Source organism: Cebus imitator, unplaced genomic scaffold, assembly GCF_001604975.1.
Source record: "Cebus imitator isolate Cc_AM_T3 unplaced genomic scaffold, Cebus_imitator-1.0 Scaffold56, whole genome shotgun sequence".
NCBI classification, from domain to species: Eukaryota; Metazoa; Chordata; class Mammalia; order Primates; family Cebidae; genus Cebus; species Cebus imitator.
The window spans coordinates 3,518,092-3,532,500 of NW_016107371.1; the positions used below are offsets into that span (position 1 = coordinate 3,518,092).

Genomic DNA, 14,409 nt, shown 5'->3' on the forward strand with positions numbered 1-14,409 from the left:
GCTGGTGTCATCCTTAGAAATTAAAACAACAGACAAAGGCTCGCAAGGCTGGGCCCTGCTGGAGATACACAGGGGTAGGATTCAAAAGAAGCAGCACATCGAATGGCCTCCTAAGACTCTCCATATCGTTAGGAATTAGACTGAAGAGTCTCACGACACAATGAAGTATTTTCATTTTTTCCCTCACCTTTGATAAAGAATGACAGAGAATGAAATCAAATCCAAAAATGCTTTTAGTTATTGGCCCACCTGATTGGAAGACAAAAAGGAATATGAAAAATCAAGAATATTGTAAAGTGCTCTGCTTTGCTATCAGCAGATAGCATAGCACTGAGTCTCATGAAAACACAGCCAAGTTTATGAAGTCAAAGTCACTAGGTCAGGGTTCTCATAGCAAACCTGTCACTTACACTGTTGTACAGCTATAGTTTTCTCATTGTCATAAGGTAATCAGTAGTTGTCTCTCCTGGTAAACCACATTTAAGACACCAAAACATTTAAAAAACCCACTGAGAGCTGTGACGTACAAATTATTATTGATGATTAACATTCGTATGAGGATCCCTGATGTTATGCTTTAAAAACATCACTTTTCACAAATATTTCTTTCACAGAATACTTTTCTCCCTTTGGAAAATTTCTAAGTTTTTGGATAAAAGCTCATGATCTCCTTCAGCCACAAGTTATTTCAAAAGGTCTGCATGGTCCCAGCCCTTGAAGTAGTCTAAATTGTTTGAATTACAGCCAAGATGGCCCTGGGCAGGCCCCTGCTGGGTGTACAACAGCCCTCTGTACAGTGATATTTTAAATATCAGGAGTTCTCTAAACACAGCATGCTCAATTCAGCCACAGAGCAATCCAAATCCAAGCATTTTTTTTTCCTTTGCCTTTCCAAGCACAATTTTTCTACCCTTGGAGAGAAGCTGCCTACATTCGGTTTTATTTGCCTTCAGTTTGTATGCAGGGAGAGGGACCTAGATCATTTGACAATCAGATATTTAGTCCTTAAATGGGCAATACATCCTTATTAACATAAGAAAGATCTTGAGCTGTGTCTTGTTATCTTAAGATATTTATGAAAATAAGATATTTATAATACCCTTTATGGCATTGCGTGGATTGTACCCAGCGATGAGGTGATACGCTGAAGCGTTTCACTGAAGGCTGCCTGCTTGCTATGACTACAGCCTGCCGACCATGTGAACTGGTCCCTGGGTGGGAACAATGGGTACCCACAGAATGTCAAGCAGAAAAAAAACAAGTATTTTCTATGGGAATATCTGGGACTCGTTTTTAGGCTTACAGCAATGGTAGCTTAGTGCTTCAAATGGTCATCGTTTCCCCACGGGTAACCCACAAGCACTTCAATTGAAGCTGGGCCTTTGTGACAATATTAGCCCAAGAAACTGTAGATTTTTGCTTACTGCAATAGAAACCCTAATAGACTTTGAATAAAAGCCTGTACAAGGAGGCAGAAGTCCATGCAAGCACACATACATGCAGACTATTAAAGCATATAATGGGATCATCTCCACTATAACTGCAAAGTTCATGAAAAACACTATCCGGCTGCAGGTGCTGCCTGTGCTAACGTCCTCTAAGGAGACAATAACAGAGCACCAGCCTCTATTGACTGCTTTCCTGAGTTGGTGAAATTTGCCATACCTACAATATTAACATAGAATTATGGAAATTGGAAACAAAAAAGCTGGAGTCTACTAGGAATGATAGGCTGAAGATGAACTCAACTGGAAAATTTGGCTAACTGAAAGTGACATCCTTTGTGCTGGAATTTTGCTATCTGAAAGCTTTAAAAAGGCTGTAATTATTTTGAGTTTTCAATTCAACCCTTTTCAAACTAAGCCTTTTATTTCCTTTGTTGCTCTGTACCTTTCTTCCATGTGAACTCGGGAGTTTGCCAGGCACTGAAGTGGTAAATTCATATTGGTTTTATATACAGATCCATTGTCAGATAATGCAACACAACTTTTGCATCCTCTATGCCAAGAAAAACAAAGGAATATTTGCACATCAAAACCTTTATCTTGTGTACAGGCTCAAAATACCTGAGCACAGCCAAGTAAGTCATCTAAGGAGAAATGGCTGATTAATGTCAAAGCATTATTTCTTTGCAAGTTAGTACATTTTCTCCACGATGAGGCCAAGGAATACAAGAACTTAGACTTACCTTGTGGCTTTTGGGTCCCAAATCACGATGTCAGCATCTGATCCTACAGCTATTCTTCCTTTTCTTGGATAGAGATTAAAGATTTTGGCTGCATTTGTGCTTGTGACTGCCACAAATCTGTTTTCATCCATTTTACCACTATGCTGTAAAGCAATTCAAAGAATCATTCTAATTATCAAATATTAAAAAGTATCCTATCAATGAAATGACAAGACTTGCATCTCTTAAACAGAACTTCACCTAATTTCTTATATTGTGGACCATCTGAGGATGCTGATAAGTATTAAACAGTCAGAATGCTAATGATGGAGATGATGGGGTAACACATGGAAGCCTGAAGATGACTTTTCAAAAACCCCACTAATTAGCATCCCCACTAATTCTTCCTCTTTATCCTAGAATCACACAAATTGTTATAGGTGACAGCTAAATTTTGGTAATAGTATTTTCAATTCTCATTTAAAGTTTGACATCACCACATTTATGATCTGGCTTATTTATTACAGATCTAAGATTTATGAGATAATCATATAGGCATTAAATAGAATATTATGGAGTGAGGATAGGTGACAACACTTTTTTTTTTTAGTGGAGTTCTGCTCTTGTTGCCCAGGCTGGAATGCAATGATGCAATCTCAGCTCACTGCAACCTCTGCTGCCCAGATTCAAGCAATTCTCCTGCCTCAGCCTCCTAAGTAGCTGGGATTATAGGCACGCACCACTATGCCTGGCTAATTTTTTGTATTCAGTAGAGACGGAGTTTCACCATGTTCTTCAGGCTCGTCTCAAACTCGTGACCTCAGGTGATCCATCCACCTCGGCCTCCCAAAGTGTGGGGATTACAGGCGTGAGCCACCATACCCAGGTGACAACTCTTTTAAATCAGCTGACAATGCTTTTATTGTTTTGTTTTGTTTTTAAAGAATATTATAGAGCAAAGATAGGTGACAACACTTTGAAATCAAGTGACAACGCTTTTATTTTTTTATTTTGAGACAGGGTCTTACTCTGTTGCCCAGGCTGGAGGGCAGTGACGTGGTCATGGCCCACTGCGGCTTTGACCTCCCTTGGCTCAGGTGATCCTCCCACCTCAGCCTCCCAAGCTTTAGGTTGGTGCAAAAGTAATCGCAGTTTTGTCATCACTTTTAATGGCAAAAACTGTGATTACTTTTGCACCAACCATTAGCTGGGACTACAGGTATGCCTTACCATGCCTGGCTAATTTTTGGTAGATATGGGGTTTCACCATGTTGCCCAAGCTGGTCTGGAACTGTAATCCTAACAGTTCTGGAAGCCAGGGCAATCCACCTGCCTTAGCCACCCCAAAGTGTTAGGATTACAGGCATAAGCCACCACACTCAGATTCAACCCTTCTGAAAAGATTAAAAAATCAACTCAAGAGGTTCAATTTTATGGAATTGAAGTTTTACATGAACCAACAATTATGGATAGTTTATTGCAGGATATTTTAATACAGACAGAAATCAGAGCGATGTGGCTCCTCTAAAATAAAAAAATATGTTAGGGGCTTATCCCTATTTATGTGGTAAGAGGGTACTTAAGGTTTATTTAATAATCAAGGAGTCCTTGCTTTAAAAATGACTAAGAACCATGCCCTGAAAGTAATATTCCCATAAGTAAACCACATTAATGTTTCATAAAATAACATGGTTTTCTATATATTACTAAGAACTATTCAGTCACTATAAAGCCATTTATGCTCTTGGGAACTATATAGATTATGAAAATCTGCTATCATAAAGATATTCATTGTAATAACACAAGTTCAAATGGAAGGTTCAACTGTTATCAAGAAAATCTAAGTGAAGAGAAGTCAACTGGGATAGTTCCAGCTGGGGTGCAGGAAGAGGGGGTAAGGAAAATAATCAGCAGAAGATGGGGCTATAGAGGTGTTTTGAATATCTAATTGGAAGCTAATGATTCAACTATCATACAATAAGTAATGGAGACAAGTAAGGGATTTTTGAGAGAACAATAGCACAAACAGAACTTTATTTTTGAATGAGAACTCCCATTCAAAACCTATCCTCACTCTATAATATTCTAAACAAAACAATACAAAACCATAAAAGCATTGTCAGCTGTTCTCAGTACAGAACAAGAGTTCTTGTCCTGGAGTAGAGAAGATATTGTAGCAAGTGAGACCCCGGAGACAGGGATGAGCTGTGAGATTACTGCAAAGGTCCAAACAAAATATGAGCCTCCAACTAGAATAGTAGCGATGAAAAACGAAATAAGGAGGTGCTTTGGAAATAAAATTGACAAGACTTGATGAATAATTCATTAGAGTTAGAAGCATGTGGCATGTGTAGGGTAAAAGTAATCAAAGAGGATTCTGAAGTGTGAGATACAATTAATGTATCATTTGAGGGAGGCATCCTAGGATATGGGTGAGAAGGGCAGGACAATGGGGACCGGAAGTCTAACCAGGCAAGTCCTCTCTGCTGGTCTTCACAGCTCCACATGTCAACTGGCTGGACAAGTTAACACATAGACATTTAGTCATATGATTCTTCTTTTAGTCATGCACATTTTAAAATTCTTTTTTCACAGACTTTATTATTTTTGCAATGTCATACAGAAATTTTTAAAATATGATATCCATGGGTTCTTTAAGAAATGTCATCAGGTGGGGTACGGTGGCTTCTCAACACTTTGGGAGACAGAGGTGGGTGGATTACCTGAGGTCAGGAGCTCGAGACCAGCCTGGCCAACATGATGAAACTCCCTCTCTACTAAAAATACAAATACTAGCCTAGCATGGTGGTGGGCACCCGTAATCCCAGCTACTTGAGAGGCTGAGGCAGGAGAATCTCTTGAGCCCAGGAGGCAGAGGTTGCAGTGAGCCAAGATTGCACCACTACACTCCAGCAGCTCTGGGCAACAGAGCAAGACTCCATCTCAAAAAAAAAAAAGTGACATCAACAGAGATTTGATGAAAAGGAAGTATAAACAGAATGAATCTCCTTCGTGTATTATTTTATTTATTTATTTATTTTTGAGACAGAGTCTTGCTCTGTTGTCCCAGGCTGGAGTGCAGTGGTGTGATCTTGGCTTACCACAACCTCCGCCTCACAGGTTCAAGCGATTCTCCTGCCTCAGCCTTCTGAATAGCTGGGATTGCAGCCATGTGCCACCATACCCAACTAACTTTTATATTTTTAGTAGAGATGGGCGTTACCATGTTAGCCAGGTTGGTCTTGAACTCCTGACCTCAAGTGATCCACTCACCTTGGCTTCCCAAAGTGCTGGGCTTATAGGCATGAGCCACCGCACCTGGCCCCTTCATGTATTTTCTATCATTTCAAATATTTGTACCAGTGACACATGAGGTATTGAAATTCAAGTACGTGAGAAATCAAGAAGATGGGCTATGTCATTTCAGAGAATTCAAAAATAACCCTCTTTGTACAATCTTAATTCATCCCCTAATGTCTCTGTAAAATGGTGCAATGCATCCTCTAAACTAAAATAAACTATGCAGACAGAGAAGATTATTTCTTTGCTGATGCTATACTGAGGGGTGGAATGGTGGTGGAGGTGATAGTATTACATTCCTAATATCCTCCCTAATAAAAACAATCAAAAAGCTTCTGTATGAAAATTTGTGCCACTCTGGTCCTCAAACGGGCAGGATCCTGGCTAAAGAACTAGGCAAAACAAGGTTGGGATGTGTGAAACCCACCACGCCTTTCTCCCATATTACTGACATCCGGTCTTCAACACCATTCACCCCATTGGGGATCTTGGTAAAATCATCCTTCCCAAGAGCTTTCTGGCAAGTGTTGAAAGTACAGTGATCAGTCCCTGTTGTGGTTAGATCACCACTGTAAAATAAAAAAACATGAGAGTGATGGGGTGAGTATACAGAATACATTAGGAGGAAACTGTCATAAGCTTTCCTAATCTCCTGGCTCACTTCTCAGCTGCAGTCAGAAAAATGCAATGGAGAATGAGCAGTTTTTTCAAGAACATATTTCGTACCTCTAGTGTCTCTATTCTAGGAAGCACCTTCAGAAGACACATTGATAGGAAACATGGTACAAGACGGGTTAGGAAGCATGAGTTCTAAGCTCAGCTCCATCACTTAGTAACTCTGTGATATGCGCTTGTCTGAGACTCTGTTTCTCACCTAGAAATGAATAGTTACATGTACTTGATGAAGATAACTTCAGAATCACCAGCAATAATATAAGAGAAAATTCCTCGTCAGCAGAATACTCCACAAAGACATCACCATGGTGATCTTCATGAATGGAGGGCAGTCCCTAACCACATGGCCACACTGGGATGAACAGAGGGTGAGATTAGCTGAGGATGCTAAAATCACCAGGGACAGGAATCCTGCTTTGACTTGGGAGTAATCTTGGGGATGCTGAATCATGAGAGAGGAAGGAAGCTGAAAGAAACGGGTAAGTGAACGCTTGTATGGTCTGTCATGATACATTCTTAGCATGAGACTGACTATCTGTGAATGGCAAGTGTTGGGATGTCCATTGGGATGTCCATGAATGGTCGGATTTTCTTTGCTCTTTCTTTCTTTTTTTTTTTTAGACAGAGTCTTGCTCTGTCACCCAGGTTGGAATGCAGGGGCACTATCCTGCTCACTGCAACCTCTGCCTCCTGGGTTCAAGTGATTTTCATGCCTCAGCCTCCTGAGTAACTGGGATTACAGGCATAAGCCACCGTGCCCAGCCAATTTATATTTTTAGTAGCGATGGGGATTTGCCATGTTCGCCATGCTAGTCTTGAACTCCTGGCCTCATATGATCCACCCACCTTGGCCTCCCAAAGTGCTGAGATTACAGGCATGAGCCACTGCACCTGGCCCAGGAATGGTAGAATTTTCAAGGAAAATGATCATACCTTCCCAGAAAGTAACAGTGTTACGTACACAACAACTTAGTCCCCACATTATATCAGCTTACAAAATTCAACAATATTCTGAGAAAAAAAAAGGCATAACGAAGAGCCCTGGCTTTGGGCAACAACAGATGAAAAAAGTCAGAAAAGAGTAAAGTTTCAGTGAAAATGATCTGATTTCTCTGAGTCCAGAAAAGGCTTTGACAACATGTTACAGCATTATTAAGTCAGTGTTTTTTGCTCTGCAGATGAGGGGTATCCAGGGCCTGTCAGGCCAAGTAGAAGAGAATATTGGGAGGTCAATGGAGGGTCCAGATGGGAGGACGAGCTCCCCTCCACCCAAACCTTCTTTTGGCAATATGCTTCCCAGTCATCTGCAAAATGATTACTTAGCCAATAGATTCATGAGGAAGTCGGGCGTTGAAGGGTCTGGTCGCAAGGGTGGACCCATGACATGGTGGGCTGCATGGTGCCATTCTTTATTCCAGTAGTGAGTGCCATCTGTGCCAAGACTGGCTGCAATGGGTTCTCCATAGACCACCTTCCCTGGAAAGATTAAAAGAAGCATTCATCACTTTAATTCACTCTTAAGAAGATCATCTAACAAACACAGAAAAATTAGACTTCTCTGCCCTAGCAGAGGGTAATCTCTACAGTTTAGCAGAATTCCAAACTATAATTTACTTTTGTGAACAGGATTTAAAAACCCACGATGAACATAAATATGAATGAGAAAGAAACCTCTGTAAGTGTAAGCTGTTCATATTTTAGATCCATTTTTATTGCCATATAGCTTAGCAAAAGCTGGCCGGTACAAGAGCCATTCTAATGAAATCTTCTCCAAAACCCTACCAGATAAATGCTATTGTTATCTCCATTAAAAGATGAGAATAAAGCTATGGAGCGACAACTTCTTAACATTTACCTCACATACACTCCATGTGGCGTGGCGGAGGTAGGATTTGAACCCAGGCATATTGACTCCAGTGGTCCTAACTTTTATGCTTTACTACCCTGATGACAGATAATTATTAGGTCATATGGAATTCAACCACAGTATATCTCTGCTGCAAATGAATTGATAACCTTTTCACACCCTTGAAAAAAAGAACTTCTCAATAAACTTGTATTAAATGAAAGAACACTCAGATAATAAAGTCTTAGCCAGAAATGCATATTTTAAAAATCATGCAAATGAGGCCATGAAGAAAAAAAGCGTACAATGTTAGAAAAGTTAATAATGCACAGTGAATTTGAATTTAAAATCAGAATCCTATCTCTGATTAGCATTTGTCAGAATAATAGGTTTGCTGGCATCAACCTGATCATATTCAGGCAATCATTAAGGAGTGTGCACAATAAAGAGATGCTGGCATACCAAATTAGTTCATTCTGGTTCATCAGATGATGAGTTTTAATGAAAATCCTGATATATAACTGAAATTAACAGATTTCCTCAGAGAGCACTGACAGTGGATGGCCACCAGTTTCCTGAGTCATATCAAATTGGAACGTGGCACCCTATTATTTCATAGATCCTTCTCCAAACTAGCCATCTTCCACTGGTTAGCTTAGGAATTTGAAAAATCATGAAAGCAAGGCTCACTGAAGCCTAAGAACTTCATTTCTTAAGTAACCAAGTATCAGTAAAAGTTCTCCCCTAGGGACTTAGCTAGATAGTACTCTACTAGATAGTCCTGTCTCCATCTGGATTCTTACTGCCCTATTCCCAGAAAAGGAGAAACATCATTATCAGCTCTTTCTGAATACAGAATAAGCAGCAATCATTTTTAGTGGATGAAGAGGTAATGTACTATCTACAGGAGAGCTGGGAAGATGGATGCGATATTTTATTTGCAAGTATGAAGAGACCTTCCTATTCCAAGGGAACGCCTTACAGATGCTTGGACAATGAAAACTCAGAGACTTGATCTGCAATCACTTTACAAGTTGCTGACTCAGGATTTTCCACGGTGCTTTATCATTGAGGAAAGATCCTTATCACATGTTCTATTCAATCACTTGGCCCATCAAGGTGATATGGGAATATGGTTCCAAAAGTTCTACAATTTTAACAGCACTCAGGAAAAATTGAAAGTGTCAGCATCTACCGGGAGTTTGCCAGGACCGCTTTGAAACCAGATGACAGGTAATTTCCTTGGAAGGGCTTAGCTCCTTTAAAATGTGACAGGCCACTTTAGTGGTATATAGAACAAGCTCTTCATTAACTGGGCTATTTTCAACTTACTCCCCATTTAGTATCTGTTAATATCCAAAGTAAAATTTAAAAGGTAAAATTTCTTAACTGCATATTCTATTTCCTATCTCACAATTTCTAAGGCATTTTCAAAGGACTAAAAAGCATGCAAAAACTAAAAAAAGGAAAGGAAACAGAAGTCCTGGATAATCCATAAATTGGATAATCAAACTGGATAATTCAGCATAATTACGGGTTCTGTTAGATTTGGGCTAAAAATAAAATAACAATAAAAATAGCTAACACATGCATACCATCCTATAGTTTGCAAAGCTCCCAAATACAATCTCATTTGACCTTCATAGCCACCTTCATGCTGATTTGACAGATGAAGAAATTGATGATCAATGAGAGTAACTAATGTGCCCAAGACACACTGGCACTAAGCGGCACAGCCAGAATTAGAGTCATAGTATTATCATATCACATGCACTATGTTACTAGGAAAAGTGCCATTTTTTATTTCTTGGGAAAGAACATGTATTTCTAAATGTTTAAGTCAACCGCAGGCTATTTGTGGATGTGGCTGAGCAATTTTCCAATTTCACTTACTGGTTTCATTTACTACACTTAGATGATTGGCAATGAAAAGTGCTCTGTCTGTCCGGAGCCTGGTCCTATCCTGATTACATTCACAACTGGAGGGTTTCAATAACCCTTAGGAGATAAGAACATCTTCATCATTAATCTCCTACCACTGTCTTAGCAAGCTTCACATTAGGTTATAGCTTGTCTACCCATAGATGTTCTCTCCTTATTTCTCCATTTTTTGGCTCAAAACAAAACAAAGAAAAGACTGCCCTTTACGAGGCAACCTCCCACTTAAATGAATTTCATCCTTTGAGAGATTCTCAAGATTTCCCAGTAATGAAGCAGGTCAAACCAATCCAAACTCCCCACTGACCAGACAACTCATTTATTAGATGACGGTGATAGAGCAGATGTTAACACATTGTCTGGATCTGCAAGCAATGCTTTATTGAGTCCTGAGATCTGCTAAAGAACGTTGAAAGAAGCAGAGAAAAAGCATAGGCATCCAGGAGCAAAAGCACTGGCCACCAAATAGGAAACCAAACATGTTTATAGAAAGAAATCTTCCTAGGCAAAAGGATAGAGCCAAACTTTCCTGGACTGTATTTTGATTCAAAACATTACATTTACAAAGGAAAAAAAAAAAGAATTGAGAAGGAAAATACACAGAAGCAGCTTGGTAGAATGGGTAATACAGATCTAGGTTCAAATTTGGATTTTGTTACTTTTTAGCTGGTGACATTGTGCAAGGTAAGTCATTGCTCTTAGCCTGTTTTTCTCATCTGTGAAATGGGATCACAATGTCCCTCTAGTGTAGCAATTTTGTGAAGGTCAAATAAATGAATATTTATGAAATTACCCAGAATCTTCCTGGTACCCTGAGTCATTTCATGTTATGGGCTAAATTGTGCCCTCTGCCCAAATCCACATGTTGAAGTTCTAACCCCTGGTACCTCAGAATGTAACTATATTTGGAAAAAGGATCTTTATAGAGGTATTGAATTTATAGTGAGGTCATTAAGGTGGGCCCTAATTCAATAGGACGGTGGTTCTTATGAGGAGAGGAAATTTGGACACATACAGGGGAAGATAATGTGAAGACACAGGAAGAAGATGGCCATCTACAAGCCAAGGAGAAAAGCCTGGATCACATCCTTCCTCCACAGCCCTCAGAAGGAGCCAGCCCTGTTGTCACCTTGGTTTTGGACTTCGAAACTCCAGAACTGTGAGAAAATAAATTCCTGTTGTTTAAGCGGCCCTGTCTGTGGCACTTTGTTACAGCAGCCGTAGAAAAATCATACACTCCACAAACATTAGTTTCCTAATAGCCACCCAATTCTATTTAAAAAATTTTTTTTTAATGGCCAGCTTTTAACGTCTATGTAATTGGATATAATGTAAATCATCTTGTTCTAAATTTAAAGGACCATGGGATGTTCTTTTTTTTTTTTTTTTAGACGGAGTTTCACTCTTGTTACCCAGGCTGGAGTGCAATGGCGCAATCTCGGCTCACCGGAACCTCCGCCTCCCGGGTTCAGGCAATTCTCCTGCCCCAGCCTCCTGAGTCGCTGGGATTAGAGGCACACGCCACCATGCCCAGCTAATTTTTTGTATTTTTAGTAGAGACGGGGCTTCACCATGTTGACCAGGATGGTCTCGATCTCTTGACCTCGTGATCCACCCGCCTCGGCCTCCCACAGTGCTGGGATTACAGGCTTGAGCCACCGCACCCGGCCCATGAGATATTCTGATGTTCATATGCAAGAAAGAAGAAAGGCAGCCTGGCCAATATGGTGAAACCCCATCTCTACTAAAAATACAAAAAATTATCCAGATGTGGTGGTGCACACCCATAGTCCCAGCTACTTGGGAGACTGAAGCACAAGAATCACTTGAACCCAAAAGGTCGAGGTTGCAGTGAGCCAAGATGGCACCACTGAACCCAGCCTGGTCAACAGAGTAAGATTCTTTCTCCAAAATAAAATAAAAAGAGAAGAAAGGAAACTTGAGACTCAAAACCACTTTGACTAAGTGGCACATTGATTCTGCCCACAGCACCGGTGCCTAAGCGTCAGTTCATTGCATGTGAGTAAATGAAATTTGGTGTATTCTTGTTCAACACTGCCAATCAGGACCCAGTGTGACCACTTGGGGAGAGAGGAGCCACTGTGTGGATTTTTCTCCCCATCTTTTAAAACACAAGAGAAATATAAAGGGGACAGAGTTTACATAAAATGGAAAATAGGAATTCTAAAGCCTCTGCTGATAAAAAGAGTCAAACTCTGTAAAATAGTTGAAGCGATTTATTCTAAGGCAAATATGAGTAAGCAATGTCCTATGACACAGCCCTCAGGAGATCCTGAGAACATGTGTCCTAGGTGGCTGGGGCACAGTCTAGTTTTATACATTTTAGAAAGATATGAGACATCAGTCAAATACATGTAAGCTATACATCGTTCTGGTCTGGAAAGGCAGGACAGCTTGAAGTGGGGGCTTCCATGGTACAGGTAGATTTAAAAGTTGTCTGATTGGCAATTGGTTGAAAAATTATTATCAATAGAAAGAAATGTCTGGATTATAATAAGGGGCTATGGAAACCAAAGTTTTATCATGCCGATGAAGCCTAGAGCACAGTACCTAGCATGCGCTTGGCATCCAAGAACTTTGTTGTTTATGAAAAGCATAAAGCAAATATTTGTTAAGTTCAAATGAAAATCATATTTTTATTATAAAGACAGGAATGTGGACATGAAGTAGAGGTAAACTTTATTAAGACAAGCTAAAACAAGTTTAACTGCAAACCAAAACAACAGCAAAGCAGAGCATTAACCATTTCAGACAAAATGGGAAACAAGTACTGACAGCTACATAGCGAGTAGAGCACTAAGTTAAATTGCTGTGAGAAACTGCCATCATTCTAAACAAATCACAGAAAGGTATTGAAAAGCATTGAAAGCAATGGCAAAAAACGCAATTACTTTTGCACCAACCTAATAGTTCCTCAACTTGGACTAAAAAACACTTAAGCATGTAATGGACATACTTTGCAAACTGTCAAAGGAGCACAGCTTTCAATGGCTTGGACCATTGAAAATTTTCTTCTCTTTCTAATCTGCTTTTCACTTTTTATTGCAGAATGCTTAAAGAAAATATCAAGGCATGATCAAAAAGAAACCTCAGGCTTTGGATGCACTGAACATACATTCCCACCTCTTCTTTCCCAGTTCACATAAAAATCCTGGTGAAGAGAGACAAAAAGGAAAGAATCCACAGTTTCACTGGGGATGAAAGAAGAATCATGGTTGGCCAGGGTTTTGGTAGATTTTAGGTATATGGAATGCAGATGGGATGGTAATAATTCATAAAGAAAAGTTAAGGGAATGACAACCTGACTGGAAGGAGTCGAGGGAGTCATGAAACGCTTTCCTTGTGGGGCAGAAAAGGCAGTGAAGGGGAGGGGAAAAGGAGGTCTGGGTCTCTCAACATTCACCCTCAAGTCTGCTGGGAAATGAAGCCTCTTAGTTGGTGTTGATGCTCAATTGAGACCCCCGCACCTTAAACTGAAGCTCTTCAGTGACCATGCCCCACTTGCATTCACACACCAAGTTCAGGAAACAGACATGCTTGGTGGCAGAGGAAATCCATGCCCATTCCCACACTGACCAACTGAACTGTCCTGTCAATATATGGACAGCCAAGGATCTCCAGATGTTTGAAGAAAACACAAACAGCGTGCGCGTGTGTATGTGCGTGCGCGCGCGCGCACACACACACACACACACACACACGGGCCAAGAGTTTCAAAAACTGAAAAATTGGCTGGGTGCAGTGGCTCATGCCTGTAATTCTAGCACTTTTGGGAGGCAGAGGTGGGTGGATCACCTGAGGTCAGTAGTTCAAGACCAGCCTGGCCAACATGGCAAAACCCATCTCTACTAAAAATACGAAAATTAGTTGGGCATGGTGGTGGGCACCTGTAATCTCAGCTACTCAGGAGGCTGAGGCAGGAGAATTGCTTGAACCTGGGAGGTGGAGGTTGCAGTGAGCCGAGTGCCATCTTGGGCAACAGAGCAAGACTCCATCTAAAAAAAAAAATCCTGAAAAACTGAACCAGAAAGAAACAGAGCAGCAAGAGAAACAGAGTAACCAAGGAAACAGAAGAGAATTTTTAAAAAAATCTTCATTAGTATTCTTAGAGAGATTAAAAAGATAGGCTGGACCCAATGGCTCATGCCTGTAATCCCAACACTTTGGGAAGCCGAGGTGGAAGGATCACTGGAACCCAGGAGTTCAAGACCAGCCTGGGCAACATAGTAGTACTATGTCTTTATATAAAAATGAATAAACAAATAAAGTGCAACTCAAAAAAAAAAAATAAGAAGAAGAAGATAATGCATCTGTTGAAAGAAAAACATTAAAAAGAATAAGAAACCATGGGAAAAAAGAGTGCTTAGAGAACAAGAATGTTTCCTTGGAAATAAAGGCATGATTACCAAAACACAAGTTCAATAGAAGGGCAGGAAAAAGTAAACAAAAGTATTTCCCAAAA

At 40.2% G+C, this 14,409-nt stretch overlaps 1 protein-coding gene across 2 annotated transcripts in view; it reads right to left on the reverse strand.

The window, feature by feature from the left end:
- DPYS (dihydropyrimidinase) overlaps nt 1-14,409 on the reverse strand; it is an 84,337-nt gene that overhangs the window by 41,090 nt on the left and 28,838 nt on the right. For both annotated transcript variants that reach the window (XM_017528975.2, XM_017528974.2), the window contains exons 5-7: nt 7,462-7,618; nt 5,895-6,036; nt 2,189-2,331 (exon numbers count right to left, since the gene is read on the reverse strand). In XM_017528975.2, coding sequence (XP_017384464.1) covers nt 2,189-2,331; nt 5,895-6,036; nt 7,462-7,618 — 442 coding nt within the window. The remainder of the gene's footprint in view (nt 1-2,188; nt 2,332-5,894; nt 6,037-7,461; nt 7,619-14,409) is intronic.